This window comes from Pongo pygmaeus, chromosome 12 (genome assembly GCF_028885625.2).
Source record: "Pongo pygmaeus isolate AG05252 chromosome 12, NHGRI_mPonPyg2-v2.0_pri, whole genome shotgun sequence".
Lineage (NCBI taxonomy): Eukaryota > Metazoa > Chordata > Mammalia > Primates > Hominidae > Pongo > Pongo pygmaeus.
Genome location: NC_072385.2, coordinates 41,547,427 through 41,567,974, shown reverse-complemented (window position 1 = coordinate 41,567,974; position 20,548 = coordinate 41,547,427). Strand labels below are relative to the sequence as shown.

Here is a 20,548-nt window from a genome sequence, read left to right as displayed (position 1 = left end):
GAAAGCCATCCAGAAAAAGAAGGAAACACCAAGTCCCAGGGGCATGAGCTGGAAGGGAGGGCTGCTCCTCCCAGGGGAGGCTGGGGACTGAGAGCTGCCCCCAAGAGTGGAAAAGGAGGGAGCTGGGCAAGACCCAGCATTGTTAGTAACCAGCTCTGTGGCCTTGACTTGACCTCACTGGTTCTCAGTCTCCTCACTTGGAAAAGGGCAAAACAGCCACGTGCAGGCCGTGGTGGGCACCCGGGCTGTCTGCAGATAGCTTGGCTCATTGTTGGTCCTCAGTACACAGCCCTCGTAGCCAAGCAGCTTGAGCCTACACTCTGGGCCCAGGGGAGTGGCTGTCGCTGGCATCCCCTGGAATAACATGCTCCAGGAGTCAAAGATTCCTTAGTTGGAAAGGTCTAGGGAGAGACTCCCGCTCTGCTCCCTCCTGCACCAGCGCGGTGCCCCCCGCCGGCCAGGCAGAGCCATCCGTTGCCGCTGGGCCGCTCACTGAGGACTGTTGGCTGCAGCGAGTGGAAGGACCTGCTCGGCTGGAACGTTTTTTTTTTTTTTTTTCCCCTCCCAGGCGACGTCCGATGGGTGTGTCGGGCAGGAGGTGATATTTGACAGGCTGCGCGCGGGCGAGCTGCCGCGGAGCGCCCAGCAGGGGCTGACAGCATGGCCTCGCCCGACCCGCCGGTCACCAGCTATGCCCCGTCCGACGTGCCCTCGGGGGTCGCGCTGTTCCTCACCATCCCTTTCGCCTTCTTCCTGCCGGAGCTGGTGAGTGCGGCACCCCCCCGGCCACCTGCAGAGAGGGAGGGGAAAACCGGCCTCGGACCCAGACCGGACCGCGCCGACAGAAGGGGGAGCAAGCACAGGGGCTGCGGTGGCTGCCAGTCTCCCACCGGACGCACAGCGGGGTGCAGCTGTACTCAAGAGGCAGATCCCACTCTGTGCCCCGTCTTATGCCGCCAAGGGGGTTCCTCCCTCCAAAACAAAACCCACTTGAGTGTGGAGGCCTGGGGGGACCTTGCTAAAATATCCAGGATTCCCAGGAAGATGTTGGAAATGAATTTTAATTGCATGGCTTCTTTTGTCCAACTATTTGTGCCTTTCTGGTTTGAAGTGAGGAGACTGTGTTTCCCTCTGAGAGCAGGTCTTCCAGTGTTTTCTTAATTGTCATGTCCGCTGACTTTGAACTTTGACTTTTATGGGGTCTCCCACACAAGGTAGCTATGGCAACATCTGCCATAAAACAGTCGTGTGAGGCACCCTGGTTGCAAATGAGAACCTGTCGCTCTCTGGGGCGCCCTACGACTGAGTAGTGGCCCTGATCCCTGGGGATCCTGCCTGCTCCCATCTGCAGAGCTGTGCGTATGCAGTGTTCCGCACTGCACAAGTCCCCTCGGAACTGGCTGGTACCACATCCTCTTCACGGAGGAGCACACTCAAGTCTGGGGTCCAATCAAGGCAAAGGAGTGTTTTCTTCTTCCAGCACCTTCTGAACTATCTAGCTTGTGGGTGATATTTTCTTACCTGCCCTGAATTTGGCAGTGCTGTCCCTGAGCAGGGGGGAAAAGATAGAAAGTGGATCTACTTTTAAAATCGGAATGAGCCCTTCTCATTCTCGTCATCTGCCTGCAAAGTTGGGCCCGATCAAGCCACTTTTAGGCAAACTGGCTAACGGGTGGCCATTGATGGCAACCAGAAAGAGAACCAGGCAGGGTGGGCCTAGGATCTGAGTGTCTCCAGCTGAAACCCCACCTAAGAGGCAGGTTCCTGCCAAGGCTACCACTCCCAGCACAGCATGGGCATCCTGCCAGACTGATGAAATAACCATGCTCTGATGAGTCCTACGTGCCAGGCCCTGGGTGTGCCCCTCACCTTGGAGCAGCTTGCATGGGTGGCCGGGGTACTGGTTGACTCTGCCTCTTTTTATTGAGCCTGTGGTTCATGTCAGTCCTGCAAGCCCCTGGTGACAGGGCACTGCCTCCTGGTGGTTTCCTGTCTGCTGGGGAGAGACTCATGAGCATTTCCTCCCAACAATTGGATGGTGGCCTCAGCAAGGAGGGACCATCTGAACTCTCCAGGCCAAGGAGGGGTCCAGGCCTGCCACCAAGAGTTGAACCTCAAAGAACAGGCATTTATAGGCTGGGGGGAAAGAGAGGGAAAGGCCTAGAGGCCAGGGGAGAAGTCCTGGAAGGAGGCTAGAGGCACGGAGTTTCTGGAATCAGGACAGCACCCAGGGTGAGAACCGTGAGAGGTCGTGGTGGCCCCACCTGCCCTGCTCCTGCCAGTGAAACTCCTGGAAGAGCAAAGTGCACGCTGGTGTTGGGCTCTGGGGCCTTACGTGTTGTGGGGGGTGAGGGGCTCAATGACAATCAAAATTGACATTGGCCCAATTTTCTTCATTTATTTGTATTGTTAAGTAACGTGAGATTTACAGTAAAGCTGCAATAATGGTAGAGAAAGTTCTGTGTACTCTTCCCTCAGCTGCCGGTAATGCCTGCATCTTCCATGGTACAACTCTTGAAATCAGGAAACTAACACTGATACTGTGCTATCAAGTACTCTACAAACCTTACTCCAGTTTTGCTAATTTCCTCACTAATATCTTTTTTCTGGTCTAGGATCACACATGGCACTTAGTTGTCATATCTCCTTCATCTCCTTTAATCTGGGAAAATCTGGGTCCTTATCTTGACACTTCTGAAGAGTACTGATTAGTTTTTTTTCTTTTTTCTGCTTTTGAAAAATTTATTTTTCCGTAAATTATTGGGGTACAGGTGGTATTTGGTTACATGAGTAAGTTCTTTAGTGGTGATTTGTAAGATTTTGGTGCACTACATTTATACACTGCATGTATACACTGCACTACATTTGTAGTCTTTTTTTTTTTTTTTTTTTTTGAGACGGAGTCTCACTGTCGCCCAGGCTGGAGTGCAGTGACGCGATCTTGGCTCACTGCAAGCTCCACCTCCTGGGTTCACGCCATTCTCCTGCCTCAGCCTCCCGAGTAGCTGGGACTACAGGTGCCCGCCACCATGCCCGGCTAATTTTTTTTTGTATTTTTAGTAGAGACGGGGTTTCACCGTGTTAGCCAGGATGGTCTCGATCTCGTGACCTCGTGATCCGCCTGCCTCGGCCTCCCAAAGTGCTGAGATTACAGGCGCGAGCCACCATGCCCGGCCAATATTTGTAGTCTTTTATCCCTCACCCCTCTCTCACTCTTCCCCCTAAGTCCCCAAAGTCCATTGTATCATTCTCATGCCTTTGTGTCCTTATAGCTTAGCTCCCACATATCAGTGAGAACATACGATGTTTGGTTTTCCATTCCTGAGTTACATCACTTAGAATAATAGTCTCCAAGCTCATCCAGGTCACTGTGAATGCTGTTAATTCATTCCTTTTTGTGGCTGCATGGTATTCCATCATATATATATATATCTCACAGTTTCTTTATCTACCCATTGATTGATGGGCATTTGGGTTGGTTACACAATTCGCAATTGTGAATTGTGCTGCTATAAACATGTGTGTGCAAGTATCTTTTTTGAATAATGACTTCTTTTCCTCTGGATTGATACCGAGTAGTGAGATTGCTGGATCAAATGGTAGTTCTACTTTTAGTTCTTTAAGGAAACTCCACATTGTTTTCCATAGTGGATGTAGTAGTTTACATTCCCACCAGAAGGGTAGAAGTGTTTCCTGTTCATCACATCCACACCAACCTCTACTGTTTTTTGATTTTTTGATTATGGCCATTCTTGCAAGAGTAAGGTGGTATCACAATGTGGTTTGAATTTCCATTTCCCTGATCATTAGTGATGTTGAGCATTTTTTCGTATGTTTGTTGGCCATTTGTTTATCTTCTTTTGAGAATTGTCTATTCATGTCCTTGGCCCACTTTTTGATGGGATTGTTTATTTTTTTCTTACTGATTTGTTTGAGTTCCTTGTAGATTCTGAATATTAGCCCTTTGTCAGATGTATAGATTGCGAAGATTTTCTCCCACTCTGTGGGTTATCTGTTTACTCTGCTGTCTGTTCCTTTTGCTGTGCAAAAGCTCTGTAGTTTAATTACGTCCCAGCTACTTATCTTTGTTTTTATTGCATTTGCTCTTGGGTTCTTGGTCATGAAATCCTTGCCTAAGCCAATGTCTAGGAGGGTTTTGCCAATGTTATCTTCTAGAATTTTTGTAATTTCAGGTCTTAAGTTTAAGTCCTTAATCCATCTTGAGTTGATTTTTGTATAAGGTGAGAGATGAGGATCCAGTTTCAATCCCCTACATGTGGGTAGCCAATTATCCCAGCACCATTTATTGAAAAGGATGTCCTTTCTCCACATTATGTTTTTGTTTGCTTTGTCAAAGATCAGTTGGCTGTAAGTATTTGGGTTAATTTCTGGGTTCTCTATTCTGTTCCATTGGTCTATGTGCCTATTTTTATACCAGTATCATGCTGTTTTGGTGACTATGGCCTTATAGTATAGTTTGGAATCAGGTAGTGTGATGCCTCCAGATTTGTTCTTTTTGCTTAGTCTTGCTTTGGCTATGTGGGCTCTTTTTTGTTCCATATGAATTTTAGAATTTTTTTTTCTAATTCTGTGAAGAATGATGGTGGTATTCTGATGGGGATTGCATTGAATTTGTAGATTGCTTTTGGCCATATGGTTATTTTCACAATATTGATTCTACCCATCCATGAGCATGAGATGTGTTTCCATTTGTTTGTGTCGTCTGTGATTTCTTTCAGCAGTGTTTTATAGTTTTCCTTGCAGAGGTCTTTCAACTCCTTCATTAGGTATATTCCTAAGTATTTTATTATTACTATTATTATTTTTTGCAGCTCTCATGAAAGGGGTTGAGCTCTTGATTTGATTCTCTGCTTGGTCACTATTGGTGTATAGAAAAGCTACTGATTTGTGTACATTAACCTTGTATCCAGAAACTTTTGCTGAATTCTTTTATCAGTTCTAGGAGCTTTCTGGAAGAGTCCTTAGAGTTTTCAAGTTAAACGATCATATCGTCAGCAAACAGTGACAGTTTGACTTCCTCTTTACTGATTTGGATGCCCTTTATTTCTTCTCTCGTCTGATTGCTCTGGCTAGGACTTCCAGTACTATGTTGAAGAGGAGTGGTGAGAGTGGGCATCCTTGTCTCATTCCAGTTCTCAGAGGGAATGCTTTCAACTTTTCACCATTCAGTATTACGTTGGCTGTGGGTTTGTCATAGATGGCTTTTATTACATTAAGGTGTGTCCCTTGTATGCTGATTTTGCTGAGAGTTTTGACAATAAAGTGATGCTGGATTTTGTCAAATGCTTTTTCTGCATCTATTGAAATGATCATGTGATTTTTGCTTTAAATTCTGTTTATGTGGTGTATCACATTTATTGACTTGCGTATGTTAAACCATCCTTGCATCTCTGGTATGAAACTCACTTGATCATGGTGGATTATCTTTTTGATACGTTGTTGGATTCAGTTAGCTAGTATTTTGTTAAGGATTTTAGCATCTGTGTTCATCAAAGATATCAGTCTGTAGTTTTCTTTTTTGGTTATGTCCTTCCTGGTTTTGATATTAGGGTGATGCTGGCTTCATAGAATGAATTAGGGAGGGTTCCTTCATTCTCTATCTTGTGGAATAATGTCAAAAGGATTGGTACCAATTCTTCTTTGAATGTCCGGTAGAATTCTGGTGCGAATCCATCTGTTCTTGGACTTTTTTTGTTGGTAATTTTTAAATTACCGTTTCAATCTTGCAGCTTGTTATTGATCTGTTTAGTGTATCTAATTCTTCCTGATTTAAGCTAGGAGGGTTGTATTTTTCTAGGAATTTATCCATCTCCTCTAGGTTTTCTAGTTTATGTGCATAAAGGTGTTCCTAGTAGCCTTGAATGATCTTTTGTATTTTGGTGGTGTCAGTTGTAATATCTCCTGTTTCGTTTCTTAGTGAGGTTATTTGGATTTTCTCTCTTCTTTCCTTGGTTAATCTTGCTAATGGTCTATTAATTTTATTTATCTTTTCAAAGAACCAGCTTTTTATTTCATTTATCTTTTATGGGTTTTTTTTGTTTCAATTTCATTTAGTTCTGCTCTGATCTTGGTTATTTCCTTTCTTCTGCCGGGTTTGGGTTTGGTTTTGGTTTGTTCTTGTTTCTCTAGTTCCTTGAGGTGTTATGTTAGATTGTCTATTTGTGCTCTTTCAGACTTTTTGATGTAGGTGTTTAGGGCTATGAACTTTCCTCTTAACACTGCCTTTGCTATAAACCAGAGGTTTTGATAAGTTGTGTCATTATTATCATTCAGTTTGAAGAATTTTTAAATTTCCATCTTGATTTTGTTTTTGACTCAATGCTTTCAGAAGCAGGTTATTTAGTTTCCATGTATTTGAATGGTTTTGAAAGTTCCTTTTGGAGTTGATTTCCAGTTTTATTCTACTGTGGTCTGACAGAGTGCTTGATATAATTTCAATTTTCTTAAATTTATCAAGTCTCGTTTTATGGCCTATCATATGGTCTATCTTGAAGAAACTTCCATGTGCTGTTGTATAGAATGTGTATTCTGCAGTTGTTGGATGAAATGTTCTGTCAGTTGTGATATCTCCTGTTTCATTTCTGTTCAGTCTGTTTGTTCCAAAGTAGTTTAAATCCCTTGTTTCTTCATTGACTTTCTGTCATGATGGCCTGTCTAGTGCTGTCAGTGGAGTATTGAAGTCCCCCACTATTATTGTGTTGCTGTCTATCTCATTTCTTAGGTCTATTAGTAATTGTTTTATAAATTTGGGAGCTCCAGTGTTAGGAGCATATATGTTTAGGATTGTGAAATTTTTCTGTTGGACAAGACCTTTTACCATTATATACCGTCCCTCTTTGTCTCTTTTAACTGATAATGCTTTAAAGATTGTTTTATCTGATATAAGAATAACTACCCCTGCTTGCTTTTGGTGTCCATTTGCATGAAGTGCCTTTTTCCACCCTTTTACTTTAAGTTTATTTGAGTCCTTATGTGTTAGGCGAGTCTCTTGAAGGCAGCAGATAGTTGGTTGGTGAGTTCTTATCCATTCTGCGGTTTTGTATCTTTTAAGTGGATCATTTAGGCCATTTACATTCAATGTTAGTATTGGAATGTGAGGTACCATTGCATTCATCATGCTCTTTGTTGCCTGTCTACTTTGGTTTTGTTTTTGCTTTTTAACTTGTATTTTTGTTTTATAGGTCCTTTGTGATTTATGCTTTAAAGAGGTTCTGTTTTGATGTGTTTCCAGGATTTGTTTCAAGATTTAGAGCTTCTTTTAGCAGTTGTTGTAGTGGTGTTTTGGTAATGGCAAATTTTCTCAGCGTTTGTTTGTCTGAAAACGACTATATCCTTCCTCCATATATGATGCTTAGTTTTGCTAGATATAAAATTCTTGGCTGATAATTGTTTTGTTTGAGGAGGCTGAAGATAGGTCCGCAGTCTCTTCTAGGTTGTAGGGTTTCTGCTGAGAAATCTGCTGCTAATCTGATAGCTTTTCCTTTATAGATTACCTGGTGCTTTTGTCTCACAGCTCTTAAGAATCTTTTCTTCATCTTAACTTTGGGTAACCTGATGACAATGTGCCTAGGCAAAGATCTTTTTGTGATGAATTTCCCAGGTGTTCTTTGTGCTTCTTATATTTGGCTGTCTAGGGCTCTCACAAAGTTTTCCTTGATCATTCCTCCAAATATGTTTTCCAGGCTTTTAGAATTCTCTTCTTCCTCAGGTACACCAATTATTCTTAAGCTTGGTCGTTTAACATAAACCCAGACTTCTTGGAGGCTTTGCTCATATTTTCTTTTTTTTTCTTTGTCTTTGTTGGATTGGGTTAATAATTCAAGACGTTGTCTTTGAGCTCTGAATTTCTTTCTTCCACTTGTTAAATTCTATTGCTGAGATTTCCCAGAGTATTTCACATTTCTAAAAGTGTGTCCAAAGTTTCCTGAATTTTTGACTGTTTTTTCTTTAAGCTATCTATTTCCATGAATATTTCTCCCTTCACTTCTTGTATCATTTTTTGGACTTCCTTTGCATTGGGCTTCACATTTTTCTGGTCCCTCCCTGATTAGCTTAATAACTAATCTCTTGAATTCTTTTTCAGGTGAATCAGGGATTTCTTCTTGGTTTGGATCCATTACTGGTGAACTAGTGTGATTTTGCGGGGTATTGAAGAGCCTTGTTTTGTCATATTACCAGGGCTGGTTTTCTGGTTCCTTCTCATTTGCATAGGCTCTGCCAGAGTGAAGGTCTAGGGCTGAAGGCCGTTCAGATTCTTTTGTCCTACAGGGTGTTCCCTTGATGTAGTATTCTTCCCCTTTTCCTATGGATGTGGCTTCCTGTGAGCCAAACTGCAGTGATTGTTGTCTCTCTTCTGGATCTAGCCACCCAGTGAATTTACCTGGCTCTGGGCTGGTACTCTGGATTGTCTGCACAGAGTACTGTGATGTGGACTGTCTATGGGTCTCTCAGCCATGGATACCAGTGCCTGTTCTGGTGGAGGTGGCAGAGGGTGCAGTGGACTCTGTGAGGGTCCTTAGCTTTGGTGGTTTAATGGTCTATTTTTGTGCTGGCTGGCCCCCTGCCAGGAGGTGACACTTTCCAAAAAGTAGCAGCTATAGTAGTATGGAGAGGGACCAGTGGTGGGTGGAGCCCTGGAACTCCCGAGATTATATGCCTTTTGTCTTCCACCAGACTGGATAGGGAAGGACCATCAGATAGGGGCAGGGCTAGGCATGTCTGAGCTCAGACTCTCCTTGGGTGGGTCTTGCTCTTGCTGCTGTGAGGGGTGGAGGTGAGATTCCCAAGTTACTGGAGTTGTGCACTTAGGAAGATTATGGCTGCCTCTGCTGGGTCATGCAGGTTGTCAGGGAAGTGGGGGAAAGCTGGCAGTCACAAGCCTCACCCAGCTCCCACACAAACCAAATGGCTGGTCTCACTCCCTCTGTGTACCCCCTAGCAGCCCTAAGTCTGTTTCTAGGCGGAGGGCAAGATGGGTTTGAAAACTTGCCCAAGGCTATCCTCCTCCCAAAGCAAGAGAAAAGGGCTTTAGTTCTTCCCCCATCTGTAAAGTCTGCACACTTGATTCGTGACCTCCCCTGAGTTCTGGCCAGGTCCCCTGAGTTCTGGCCAGGAGGCATCTCTCCCCATTCAAATTGTTACAAAGTTCAGCTAGAGAAGTCCTTCTCCCTGTTGAGTTTTACCCCTGCTCCTCTGGCCACCCTCCCGATGAATCCCTGTGGTGCCAGGCAGGAATGGGCTGATTGGGGACCCAATGAGCTCCCAGGGCCTTTCTGCTGCTTCCTCTACCCTGTATTTTGCTTGGCTCTCCAACTTGACTCAGCTCCAGGTAAAGTTGGTAACTTCTGCAAACAGGCCTTCAGCTTCTCCAGTGGTGGGCTGTGTTTGGAAGAGGAGGGTCTCACTTTCCTACTTCCTCATTTGGGGCACTCACAGTATTTGGGGTGTCTCCCGGGTCCTGCAGGAGCAGTCTGCTTCCTTCAGAGGGTCTGTGGGTCCTCTCAGGATTGCTGGTCTGTTCTTGCAGTCGATCTGTAGCTAAAATTCACAGTGCAAGCCTTCGCATGCTGCTCTGTCCAGAGCTGCAATCTAATCCTGGCGCCCATCCGCCATGATCCCCTCTGCCTTCTGATTAGTTATTTTTGTACAATGTCTTTTAATTTGATCTTCTCTGATGTTTCCTCATTATAACTTCATTTATTTTTAATTCAGGAGTAATCCTATTCATTATTGAAAACTGAGAAAGTTCACAAATAAATGTGATCCGTATGCGTGCACATACTCATATATGTGTACACATCTATTTAATGGGGTTATTCTGTACCTGCTGTTCTGTACCTGGTTTTCCCTTAAATAAACATTCCTAGCATGGAACTAGAATCACGTGTGCCTTATATCTGGGGTGAGGAATGGGAGGTAAATGGGAGAGAGGGAGAATGTTGAGGTGGGTGGGTGATTCTGATCCCACTGAACAGAAGACACGCTGGCTGGAGAGGCGAGTACAGAATCAGCCTAGCACAGGCCCCTCTTCTGCCTTGGTCTCCTGGGGGTGCAGCTGCTGCTGCCCACTGGGGCTGACCCCAGAGCACCAGGCCTTGGGGGCCCAGCAGATTCTGTCTCAGGGCCTAAAATCTCACGGACAGGCCTGTTTTTCTAAGGATGTGAGTACAGATAGTGGGTTGTAAAACCAGGCCAGCAAAGGGACAAAGAACTTGAAATCCAGTAATGGGATTCTGATGCTATCCACGGTGGGGGAAGCCCAGGGAGGACTTTTCCCTCCAGCTGCTGCTGACGAGACACCCCAAGGACTTGAGAGCAGGCCCGTGCTGCAGACTTTCCACATGAACAAGAGGCCAGATGTGCCAGGAAAGCATAGTCAGATGGGCTCAGACAAGGCCCTGGCTCCTCCCCCAGCTTCCCTAGGCCCCAAGCCACCCTGCTGGCCAGGCCGGATCCCCTGTTTCTTGGTGATGATAGGCAGGGATGGGCCAGGCCCTGGGGAGTCTGCAGTTTCTCTACCACCTCTGCTCCCCTGAGCTTGCTCTCATGGATCATTGCCTAAAATGGTTTATTTTCAAGTCTTTGCCAGTAAAGTTCACATTTTTAAACTTATTTTGTAGTAATTATAGATTCATAGGAAGTTGCAACGATAGTTCAGAGAGGCCTCCTGTCCCCGTCCCCAGCTTCCCCCAGTGGCTGCATCTTTCCTAACAGTAGTACAGTATCAGAGCCCAGAAGCTGCCCTTGGTACTTGGGGGCTCCACTTTTCTCACATGTGTAGATTCAGGGAATCACCACTGCATCAAGGCACAGGGCTGCCACTCACCACAAAGAGCTCCCTCGTGTTACCCTTTCAGAGTGCACCCCCACCCTGCCTTCCCTCACCCTCTCCTGAACAAACCTCTGAAAACCACAAATTTCACTCCTACAATTCTGTTATTTCCAGAAAGTTATATAAATAAATGAAATCACACAGTATATGGGTCTTTGAGGTTGGCTTCTTCCACTCAGCCTAATGCTCTTGAGCACCATCCAAGCTGTGGCGTATGTCAATAGCTCCTTCCTTCTTACTGCTAAGTAGCGTTCCGTGGTCTGGCTTTGCCGTCATTTGTTTAACCATCCACCTATTGAGAAACAGTTTGCCTGTTTCCAGTTCTTGGCTGTTCCAAATAAAGCTGCTGTGAAAACTTGTGTGCAGGCTTTTGTGTGGGGGTAATGCTCAGTTCTCCAGGGAAAATGCCCCTGTATGATTGCTGGGTGGTGCAGTAAGTGTACGCTTTATTAAGAAACTGACAAACTATTTTCCAGAGTGGCTGGAGAATAACTTCTGTGTTTTACATCCCCACTAATGACTGATGAAACTTTATCAGTAAAGTTCATGTTTTATGTAGTTTATTGGTGAATTTAGATTTCTTCTTTAAAGACAATATGAATTTTGAAGCATAATCTCCAAGTGCAAAAAAGGTTTGAATGGGTGAATTTTAAGATGAGAACAGACATCCATTTATTTTCTCTCTCCTTCATGTAGCAAGTGTGTGTGCCTCGGGGGAGCCTGGGGTGGGTGCAGCTCACACCCATGCCCTGCTCTGGAGCCAGCTGTCTGCTGGTGCTGGGGGCTGACCATGCCATTACCTGTATGATACAAGGTGACTCATCAGCTTTTTTATAAGCTGAAGGGTGGAAGCTGCAAGTTCACCCAGGTGACTGTGAACAAGCAAATGCTTTATGAATATGACTCCAATAAATTATTTTAACTGTCAACCTTGTCACTAGTTGACTTATGAGATTTTTGACTAGTTTAAAACAAACAGCTAAGATTTCTAGAGGTTCAGAAGGTTAAAAGAGAAGACCTTGCAAACTCTTTGATGTTAGATGTTTTCCTTTCAGCTGCTTAACTCGCCAGCACATTAGTCAGAGAGAAATCCTCTGAGCTCTTAGAAGTTCATCCTGCGCTCTTCCAGTTCAGCAAGTTCATTGTATTTCTTACCCAAATGGCCAGTACCACCTTCATTCCAACCTGCTGCTGCTTCTACTCTGTTTATATGGAAGAACCTGTCTGAAACTCACTGAAGCCAGGGGCCTCCCGGGAGTCCCCTAGGGCGGACTCTGTGTGAACTGAAAGTGACTGGGTGGGGCTGGGAGAAGAAATTAGGGCTCCTCTTAGGCCTGACCTTAGGGCAGGCATCTTCCTCTTCCTTCTAACTGTGTCTTAGAAGTTGAGTTTTCCAGGAGGAGAAATCATCTCCCTTGCTTTCCTCTGCTCCCCTGTCAGTTCTCCATACTTCCAGGAGCAGCAAAGTTAACTCAATTTACCCCAGTTTATTTTATAATTTTCTTTTCATGCTTCAGCCTTTCTGTCTCTGTCCCTCTCTTCACTCCCCTCACTGCTATGTGGCCTCTTCCTGTCCTTGGTCTGGCTCCCACAGGACAGCACCCTTCTCTTCTGTTCTGCAGGACATGGGAGCCACCAACCTCTGTGCCCATGGGACCATGGGGTCCCGTTGGAATAATGGCCGAGGATGTCCCCTGGAAAACAAGGATGGGAGAACATGAGGAAAGGGAAGGCCTTGGGCTGGGGAAGAGCAAGGCCTCCCAGGAGAGAAGATGAAAAGGCCCATGGGACAGGAGTTGGATGTGAACCTCCCCACACTGCCTGTGGCCACCTTGGCCTTCCTGCCCCTTGGCCAGGCCCAGCCCCTACTCTGGGAGGCCACTGTGTATTCAGGTTCAGTAAAATAGAGTCAGTCAGGATGGGGCCTAAAGTCTGGCTCTGCTTCTTCATTGCTGTGAGACCCTGGGCAGGTTACTTAATCACTCTGAGCCGCAGTTTCATCAACAATGGAAAGAGTAACAATCAAGAGAAACAAGGATCCTATAAGACAGCTGTGGGGTTTGAATGTGGACTTCATAGGAAATGTCAGGACATGGTGAGTGAGTGCCCCATAATGCCAGCCCACACTACTTTAGCGTTGGTGGTCATTGGACCTCTTACTAGAAAGCACACTGTAAGACAAGTAACAATTGTAAGTCAACAAGTGTTTATTGAAACACTACTGCCATTCTAGCCCCATGCTCTGCTCTTAGGGGCATAAAAAAATAAGACAGTCATTGAGGGGATAAGGTAAGGCATGAGCCTCTCTTAAAGGAGTGGTGCAACTAACACACTGAAGATGCAACGAGCACTCCAGGACAGGAGACAGGTGAAAAGCAGGGGCTGCACAGCCACAGCTGCCCAGAGGCCCTGGGAGCCAGGTGGTGTCGGGACAAGATGATTCAAGGGGGAGCTTGACATTCTTGAAGGGCTTGGATTGATGGGTGACGCATTTTCTTGTTCAGATTAGGACTGCCTAGGACCAGGAAGTTAACAAATATATAAAGTCAGGGTACAAAAAGACTTAAATCCGCCACTTAAATTCCAAGTATTCATTCAAGCTGAGCACCTACTCTCTCTCTGCCAAGCACTGGCGATACAAAAATAAAAATACAAGACAGTCATGGCCCCTGCCTATGGAGCCTGATGCGTAATGAGGGCGATGGAGAACAGCCAAGGAAATCTGTAAAGGCGCCGTGCCTGTCACGGTCCAGTAAGAAACAGAAACCATGATAGGTGCTTCACACAGAGGGGATTCAATACAAGGACTTGTCGACACAGTCGTTGGAAAGCTGGATGAACAGAAAGGGGCCACTGAACAATCCAGAGAATAATAAGTGCTCACAGTGGCTGCTGCCCACCCCTAGAATCAGGGACAGAAGGGCAGCGAGGCTGATGCTCAAACATATAGATGAAGCTGTCTCTGCCTTGCCAGTGCTCAAGCCAGTGTGGGGGTGCTGGGAGACAGTGGTCACCCTAAAGAAAGGGCACTGGGACCCTCATCTCCAGCTGCTACTTCTGATTCTGGAGAGAAAATGGCAAGGCCTGGAAAAGGCAGCAGGAAGCCCCCACTTCTCTCCTAACATCCCAGCCTCCCTCCAAGTCTTCCCCTGCCAGAACCTAGCAAGCACCCAGCCGCCGAGGGAGCCCACACCACATAGCAGAGAGATGATGGCCTGGCCCCGCATCCCTCACTCCAGCCCCTGTCTGAACTTCCAGCCCTGGTCTTTCCCTGGCCGTCCAGCAGGACCATGAGCAGCCGTCCCTGAACCAGTGGCCTCTCTCAACTCGGCCAAGACAAACAACCAAGCACACTGTCAGAAGGCCAGCCCACCCAGAAGGGTCCACAGAATTGACGGCTGCCCTGAAGGAGCCACCGGCTGCTGGCATGGAGCCTAACAGAGAGGCCCCGGGCAGTCTGACCCACTGGACCCAGGGCAAGCCCCAGATAAGGAGCCTTGCCAGTAGAAGTGCTGGCTCTCTCCGCCACTCCCAGGAGCTGTCTCCCTGGAGAACTTTCCCCTGGGCAGGGCAGATCTGTGGGAGTCAGGAGAGGCTCCTAGAGTGCTGTCCAGATTGGCAACACTCAGGGCAAAGGGCCCTAGTGCAGAGGAGCTCGAGGACCCTGGCCTTTGCCCCCTCATCTCTTTCCAGCCCCTCCCCTGCCTCGTCCATCCCTGCCAGCCAGCCCCTAGCCTCAGGCCCTCTTTGCCTCCTGAAGAGACCAGCCTGTCCCTCAGTCACCACCTGGTCAGGCTCCCCCATCTCAGCCAGAATGGATGGCTGCTCAGGCCCCACACAGGCCCCACCTCATTGGACAGGGCCAGCCCTTGTACCACGTTCCACAGCACTAGCTCCCTGTGGCACCACTTCCTGTCCCCTGGCCACAAACTGTCCCTAGAAGATACCAGCGGGGTCCCAGAGTACAGCCTCAGTGGGATCCCCATCCAGAGGAGCCGGATATCATGAGTCTGAGACTCCAGAGTCTTCAGACCTCTTTCAAAGAAGGCTGGATTCTTTGAGCTTTGCTTTTCCACCTCAGCACTATTCACAGATACCCCCACCAGCCTCCCCCCAACAGTGCCCATCTGGAATCTCTCTCTGCCCCAGCGATGTTGGGGGAGGTATGGAGGTGGGTGTGTATTAATTTGAGCACCATCCTCTCTGACAGCACATATTTTAGTAGTGTGTCCATGTACCAGGGCAGTGGGGCATCTTAGGATGACAAGGGGTGCCGGTGGGGTCAGGGAGGAGGCAGGGTGGTGGGAAAAGCCTTCCCGGGAAATCCTGAGGGAAGGTTGCTCCGTACCCTACTGGGAGAATTTCTGGGGCCTGGGAGGTGATGGAGCAGGAAATACATGAGGCTGAAACAAATACACACCTGTCCCCATTTGGTTCAGGCTCCTGGCAGGAATGCAGGTCTGTGGCTGGGCCACAGTGGAAGGCCCAGATGGCAGCAGGCGATGCCACTTTCATGGGCGTCTGTCCCAGGAAGCTGAGGCTGTGAGCAGCTAGTAAGTGGTGTGTCCAGCAGCCCCCTCCTCCTTTCTCAAGTGAGTCAGTGACATGTACCAAGCACTTGCTTTATGCCAGGCTCCGTGCTTTACTCCAGGGACAGAGACCTCAGGGCACACAGTCCTGCCTGCAGGAGCTCAGAGTTCCAACAGGAGGCAGGGAAGACACAAAGAGACACAATGAAAGTGGAGAGTGACCCTAGGGGAGGTGTGCTGGGGGGCTTGGTAGTCAAGGGTGGCTTCCTGGAGGAGGTAACATGGTCTGGTCCTTGCCTTTCAGGGTCTGGTCATAGATACACTGGGGATCAGCTGGGGAGAGCCAAGCAGGCAATCCATCAACCAGAACTAAGTGACCCGGTGCCTAATGAAGGGCAGGTTATTAGTCACAAAATGTCTGTGGGCTCCTGAGGAGAAAGGAGGGTATGGGGACTTCCCCTGAGGCTGAGTCCAGGGATCATCAGGCAACTTCTTGGGGGGAACATGGGCAGAAACATGAAGTTAATCAATGTACGGGGACCAAACAGAGAGTGAGAAAGAGGACACTGGGGCAGGGGGCCAGGGAGAGTGGGGAAGCCCAGCCACGGGGCTGCGGCAGGAGGAGGATGCCTTCCCCTTGCTACTTTACAGCATTTCTGTGCTTTTCTAAGGTACACAGGTAGTCAAAAGGGAAAATATGTCCCCCAAATGCTGTGTTTAATTTTGTCCTCTTCCTTTTTTTTTTAAGAGACAAGAAGGAAAAGGGCTTTAGACTTTGGATGGAAAAGAATGTTCTCATTAGTCATTTTTATGTGACATTACAAATCTGTGCTGTTTGGTCAGTAAAAAGTGAAGGCAGTCAGTCTGAATGGGCGGACGTGGTGCTGGGGGAGGAGGAAGCAGGAATGGGGATGCCTGGCCCTGACTCAGGGCCCCTCCCAGACTGCACTTCCTGCCACTCTGGTGCGCCCATCCCAGGGAGGCCGGGCACACTGCCAGCCCCATTCTGTGAGTGCTTATGAGTACCAAGGACACCCTTACATGACTTGCTCAGCCAGGAACAGCTGTGGACGCGAGTTCCCACCAGTGCTGGATGGAAGTTCCCGCCCACACTGTTATCCAGTGGGAGATGAGACCCGGCCCTCACTGGAGGCCTTCGGGGTGTGGGCTGGCAATTTCCTGCTAGTCTTAAAGCCACATAAAAAGGAAATTCTCCCTGCATGAGTCAGGACGCAGTGACTCGGGGTTTGGAAGTGCGCTAGGTTGAACTGCGGAGTGTGGAACTTTCGTGCAATGCTACTTGTTTTCAGGGTGCTCTTGGGGTGCCGGAGACAGGCCTGCCATGCCCCTGCTGGGTAACTGAGGATGCCCCTCTGCCTTTTAGAGCCAGCATCCTCCTGTATTCAAAGCACAAAGGAGATAAGGATGGCTGCTCAGGCTTCATGAGGCCGCAGGGCCAGTGACACGGGGTTGGGAGCTGCCTCATGGGCTGTAAGCAGCACCCAGGTGGGCTCTGGGTCTCTGAGCCACCCACAGGGAGACTTGCAGTCAGGTGAGCCCTGCCCAGGAGCACCCAGCACAGCCTCGCTGGGTCCCTGGCCTCCAGCTGTGGCACTTGGGGTAGGAGCATGTGTGTGGAAGACCCTAGCTCGGGTACAGGGAGTTCCAGCCCCACAGAGGTAGGGCACTCCAGGGCTCCTCCCGCTCTCCCTGACAGCGGGCCTGTCATCTCACACTTCCCTTCACCTTCCTCAGCAGCTCCCACTCCCACCCAGGCCCCCGCATGGCCCCTCAGGCCCTGGGATGGGGCTTCTGCCGCAGCCACCAGGCTGGGGCCCGTGCTGGGCTGTGGCCTACCCATGGGACAGTGCTGTGAAGGGGAGGAATGGTCCAGGGGTGAGCAGGAAGGAAGGCACAGTGGAGCAAGGGCTTCCACAAACTCATCCACAAAAAGAGAGATTTCCATCGCAACCTGGTTCACTACAGGCGGGTGCGGGTGTGTGTGTAAGTGAAACAAAAGATCCAGGAAACAGTATTTCCCTTTCCTATACACAATACGCTCCTATACTTTATATCCTAGTCTGCTTAAGTTTTTTTTTTTTTTTTTTGGGAGAGTCTTGCTCTGTCACCCAGGCTGGAGTACAGTGGTACAAGTATAGTTCACTGCAACCTCGAACTCCTGAGCCCAAAGATCCTCCCCGCACTCAGCCTTCCAAGTAGCTAGGACTACAGGTGTGCTTGGTTGATTTTTTAAAATGTTTTCTAGAGACAGGATCTCATTTTGTTGCCTAGGCTGGCCTCAAATGCCTAGCCTCAAGCAATCCTCCCACCTCAGCTTCCCAGAGTGCTGGGATTACAGGTGTGAGCCATTATGCCTAGTTGGCTTCAGTTCTTAAGGCTGGTTGATAATCCTCTAAATGGAGTCACAATCCATCAATGAGTCTCACTCACAGTTTGCCAGTCCCAGGACTGGGGGAAGTGGTGGAGGCTTGGGGAGCCCGGCATAAAGGCAGAGGGTGGGTGTCCCGAGTTTGGCCTGGGAGTCAGGTGAGGCAGTGGAGTGTTTGAAGAGAGGGTGAGGGGTATGGGCGACCCGCACAGACTTGAATCCCAGGGGCTCCTCAGCAGTGATGTGAAAGGGCTGTCGCTGGCTGAGACTGGCCTTAACAGAAGGGAAATGCACTACCTCGTGTCCTGTGATCTGGGTCAGCAGCTCGGTCGTGTCATCTGGGATGCAGGCTCCTTTCATCTTTCTCCTCCTCCATTTCATAGCTCCAGGTTCACCACTGCACAGTAATGGCCAGAGCAAAAAAGGGACCATGGTGCCCTGTGCCCCCTTCTTAGGCATCAGGTAGACTTTCCCTCTGTCTCGTTGACCAGGACTAAGTCAAGTATGTGTCCCTAGTAGGGAATGTGATGAGCCTAATGGCGTGGGCAGTGACATCCCTTTACTGGTGAGATCCCAGTTGGGGAACTCACTCCACAGAAACAGTTTATAATGAGAGAACTCTCTATGCAACAAGGTATTTGCTGCAGCATCATCTGTAACAGGAAAAAGCTAGAACACTTCACATACCCTGACTAGGGCCTAAGTGAGTAAATGAGATTTTATCAACTTGATGGAAGATAATTTTGACACTGAAAATACAGTGGACCCTCATAACTCCTGGATTCTGTATTTGCAAATTCACCCACTTGCTAAGATGTATTTGTAACCCCCAGATTAATACACTTGGCACTTTCACAGTCATTGACATGCTCAGAGCAGTGAAAAACTTGAGTTGCCAGACACACACACACATTCCCAGCTGAGGTCAAGCAAGGTGACACTCTGCCTTCCTGTTTGAGTTCTTGTGCTGTAAGGTGTCCTTTTCGAGGTCCCCTTAGTGCTGCATGTTCAGAACCAAACTCCCACTCATTTTGCGTGAACAGAACCAAACTCCCAAGGGATGCTACAGTGGCAGGAACACGCGCACAACTGTTTGACAGAGCTGTGACTCTTGAGGCATTTTGCATGGCAACTGCCTGATGGGGTCTGAAGCACAGCCCCAGGGTAGGCCTTGTCTTGTTTTTCCTTTTTTTTGAGACAGGGTCTTTCTCTGTCACCCATACTGAAGTGCAGTGGCACAACTAAGGCTGTCTGCCTCCCGGGCTCAAGTGATCCTCCCATCTCAGCCCCCTGAGTAGCTGGGACTACAGGCATGTGCCACCATGTCTGGCTAATGTTTGTATTTTTTTAGAGACAGGGTTTTGCCATGTTGCCCAGGCTGCTTTTGGACACTTGAGCTCAAGTGATCCCCACCTTGGCCTCCCAAAGTGCTGGGATTACAGGTGTGAGCCACTGCACCCAGCTGTTTTTTCCTTTTAAGGGTGTGCATCAAAGAGCTATTTGGACACCCGTGTTCATAGCAGCATTAGTCACAATAGCCAACAGGTGGAAGTAACCCAAATGTGTATAAGCAGATGAGTGGATAAACAAACTGTGACACATATGTAATGGAATATTATTCAGCCTTGAAAAAGAAGGAAATTCTGACACATGCTACAACACAGATGAACTTTGAGGACATTATGCTAAGAGAGAAAAGGCAGTCACAAAAGGACAAATACAGCATGATTCCATTCATATCAGGTACCCAGAGTAGACAGAAAGTAGAATGGTGGTTGCCAGGGACTGTGGGGAGGGAAGAGTGGGGAGTTGTTGTTTAATGGGTGCAGAGTTTCAAATCTGCAAGATGGAAAGCACTCTGGAGATGGTTGGTGGTGATGGGTGCACGACAGTGTGAATGAACATGAATGTCACTGAACTGTACACTGAAAAATGGTTAAGATGGTGGATTTTGTTATATGTACTTAACCACAATTTTTAAAAAGAGAGAGAGGTATATAGTAGGTAAGAGAGCCTGGACTTAAACAGCATGCACTCTGCATACGTGAATGCGAGGGACAATCGTTTCCTTTATCCTGAAACATCACAATGGCAGAGGGGGCCTTCAGGGCATCCAGGTTCCCGCCGCAGGCAACGCCTGCGTGTGTCCTTTACAGAGCCCATTCCTGCCTGGCCCGTGGTGGGACCAGGAGACCCCGGCTCACTTGTGTGCTGATGACATGAGCTGCACCCATCTTGACTGGGGTCTTTTCCTCTCAGCCTGAAGTTTTTGAGGCTTTAGGAAGCCTGTGGTCACCTGAGTGCCAGGGAAGAGGAGAGGCAAAGCTGTCATGAAAATTAAGAGACGCAGTAAGAAAAGGAATTTGGGGTTGGCAGTTACATGAAACCTGCCATGCTGAAGCAATGCCCAGCTATGCAGAAAAACCTGCCACCAGGTACCCACCCCGGCACTCCTCCCTGCTTCTCAGCTCCTTGTCTGCCCCACCCCAAACCCACACCTCCCAGCCACAGCCCAGAGCCCTGGCCACACAGACCTGAGACCATGCTTCTTTTTGACATATCCTTCACGGTTCCCAGGGCGTCATTACTCAGGCAGCGTCTGTCTCAGAACCTCAGTGTCTGATCCCGGCCCCTGCAGCAGCCCCTCTCCCGCCCATGAGGGGCTTCCAGCTGCTCTGTGCAGGTGAGCAGATCCACTCTCCCCAAACGCCATCCTCCTTATCTCTTCCCATTCAGAAGTCTCTAGTGAACCTCCAATGCCAATGCGGCTTCTTTTCT

The 20,548-nt window shown here is 48.1% G+C and overlaps 1 protein-coding gene across 1 annotated transcript in view; it reads left to right on the top strand.

The window, feature by feature from the left end:
- Positions 1 to 596: 596 nt before the first annotated feature.
- Positions 597 to 20,548, top strand: part of MALL (mal, T cell differentiation protein like) — a 34,787-nt gene continuing 14,835 nt past the window's right edge. The window contains exon 1 of the mRNA XM_054475645.2: positions 597 to 765. Within this exon, the coding sequence (XP_054331620.1) occupies positions 661 to 765 (105 nt within the window). The 5' untranslated portion in view covers positions 597 to 660. The remainder of the gene's footprint in view (positions 766 to 20,548) is intronic.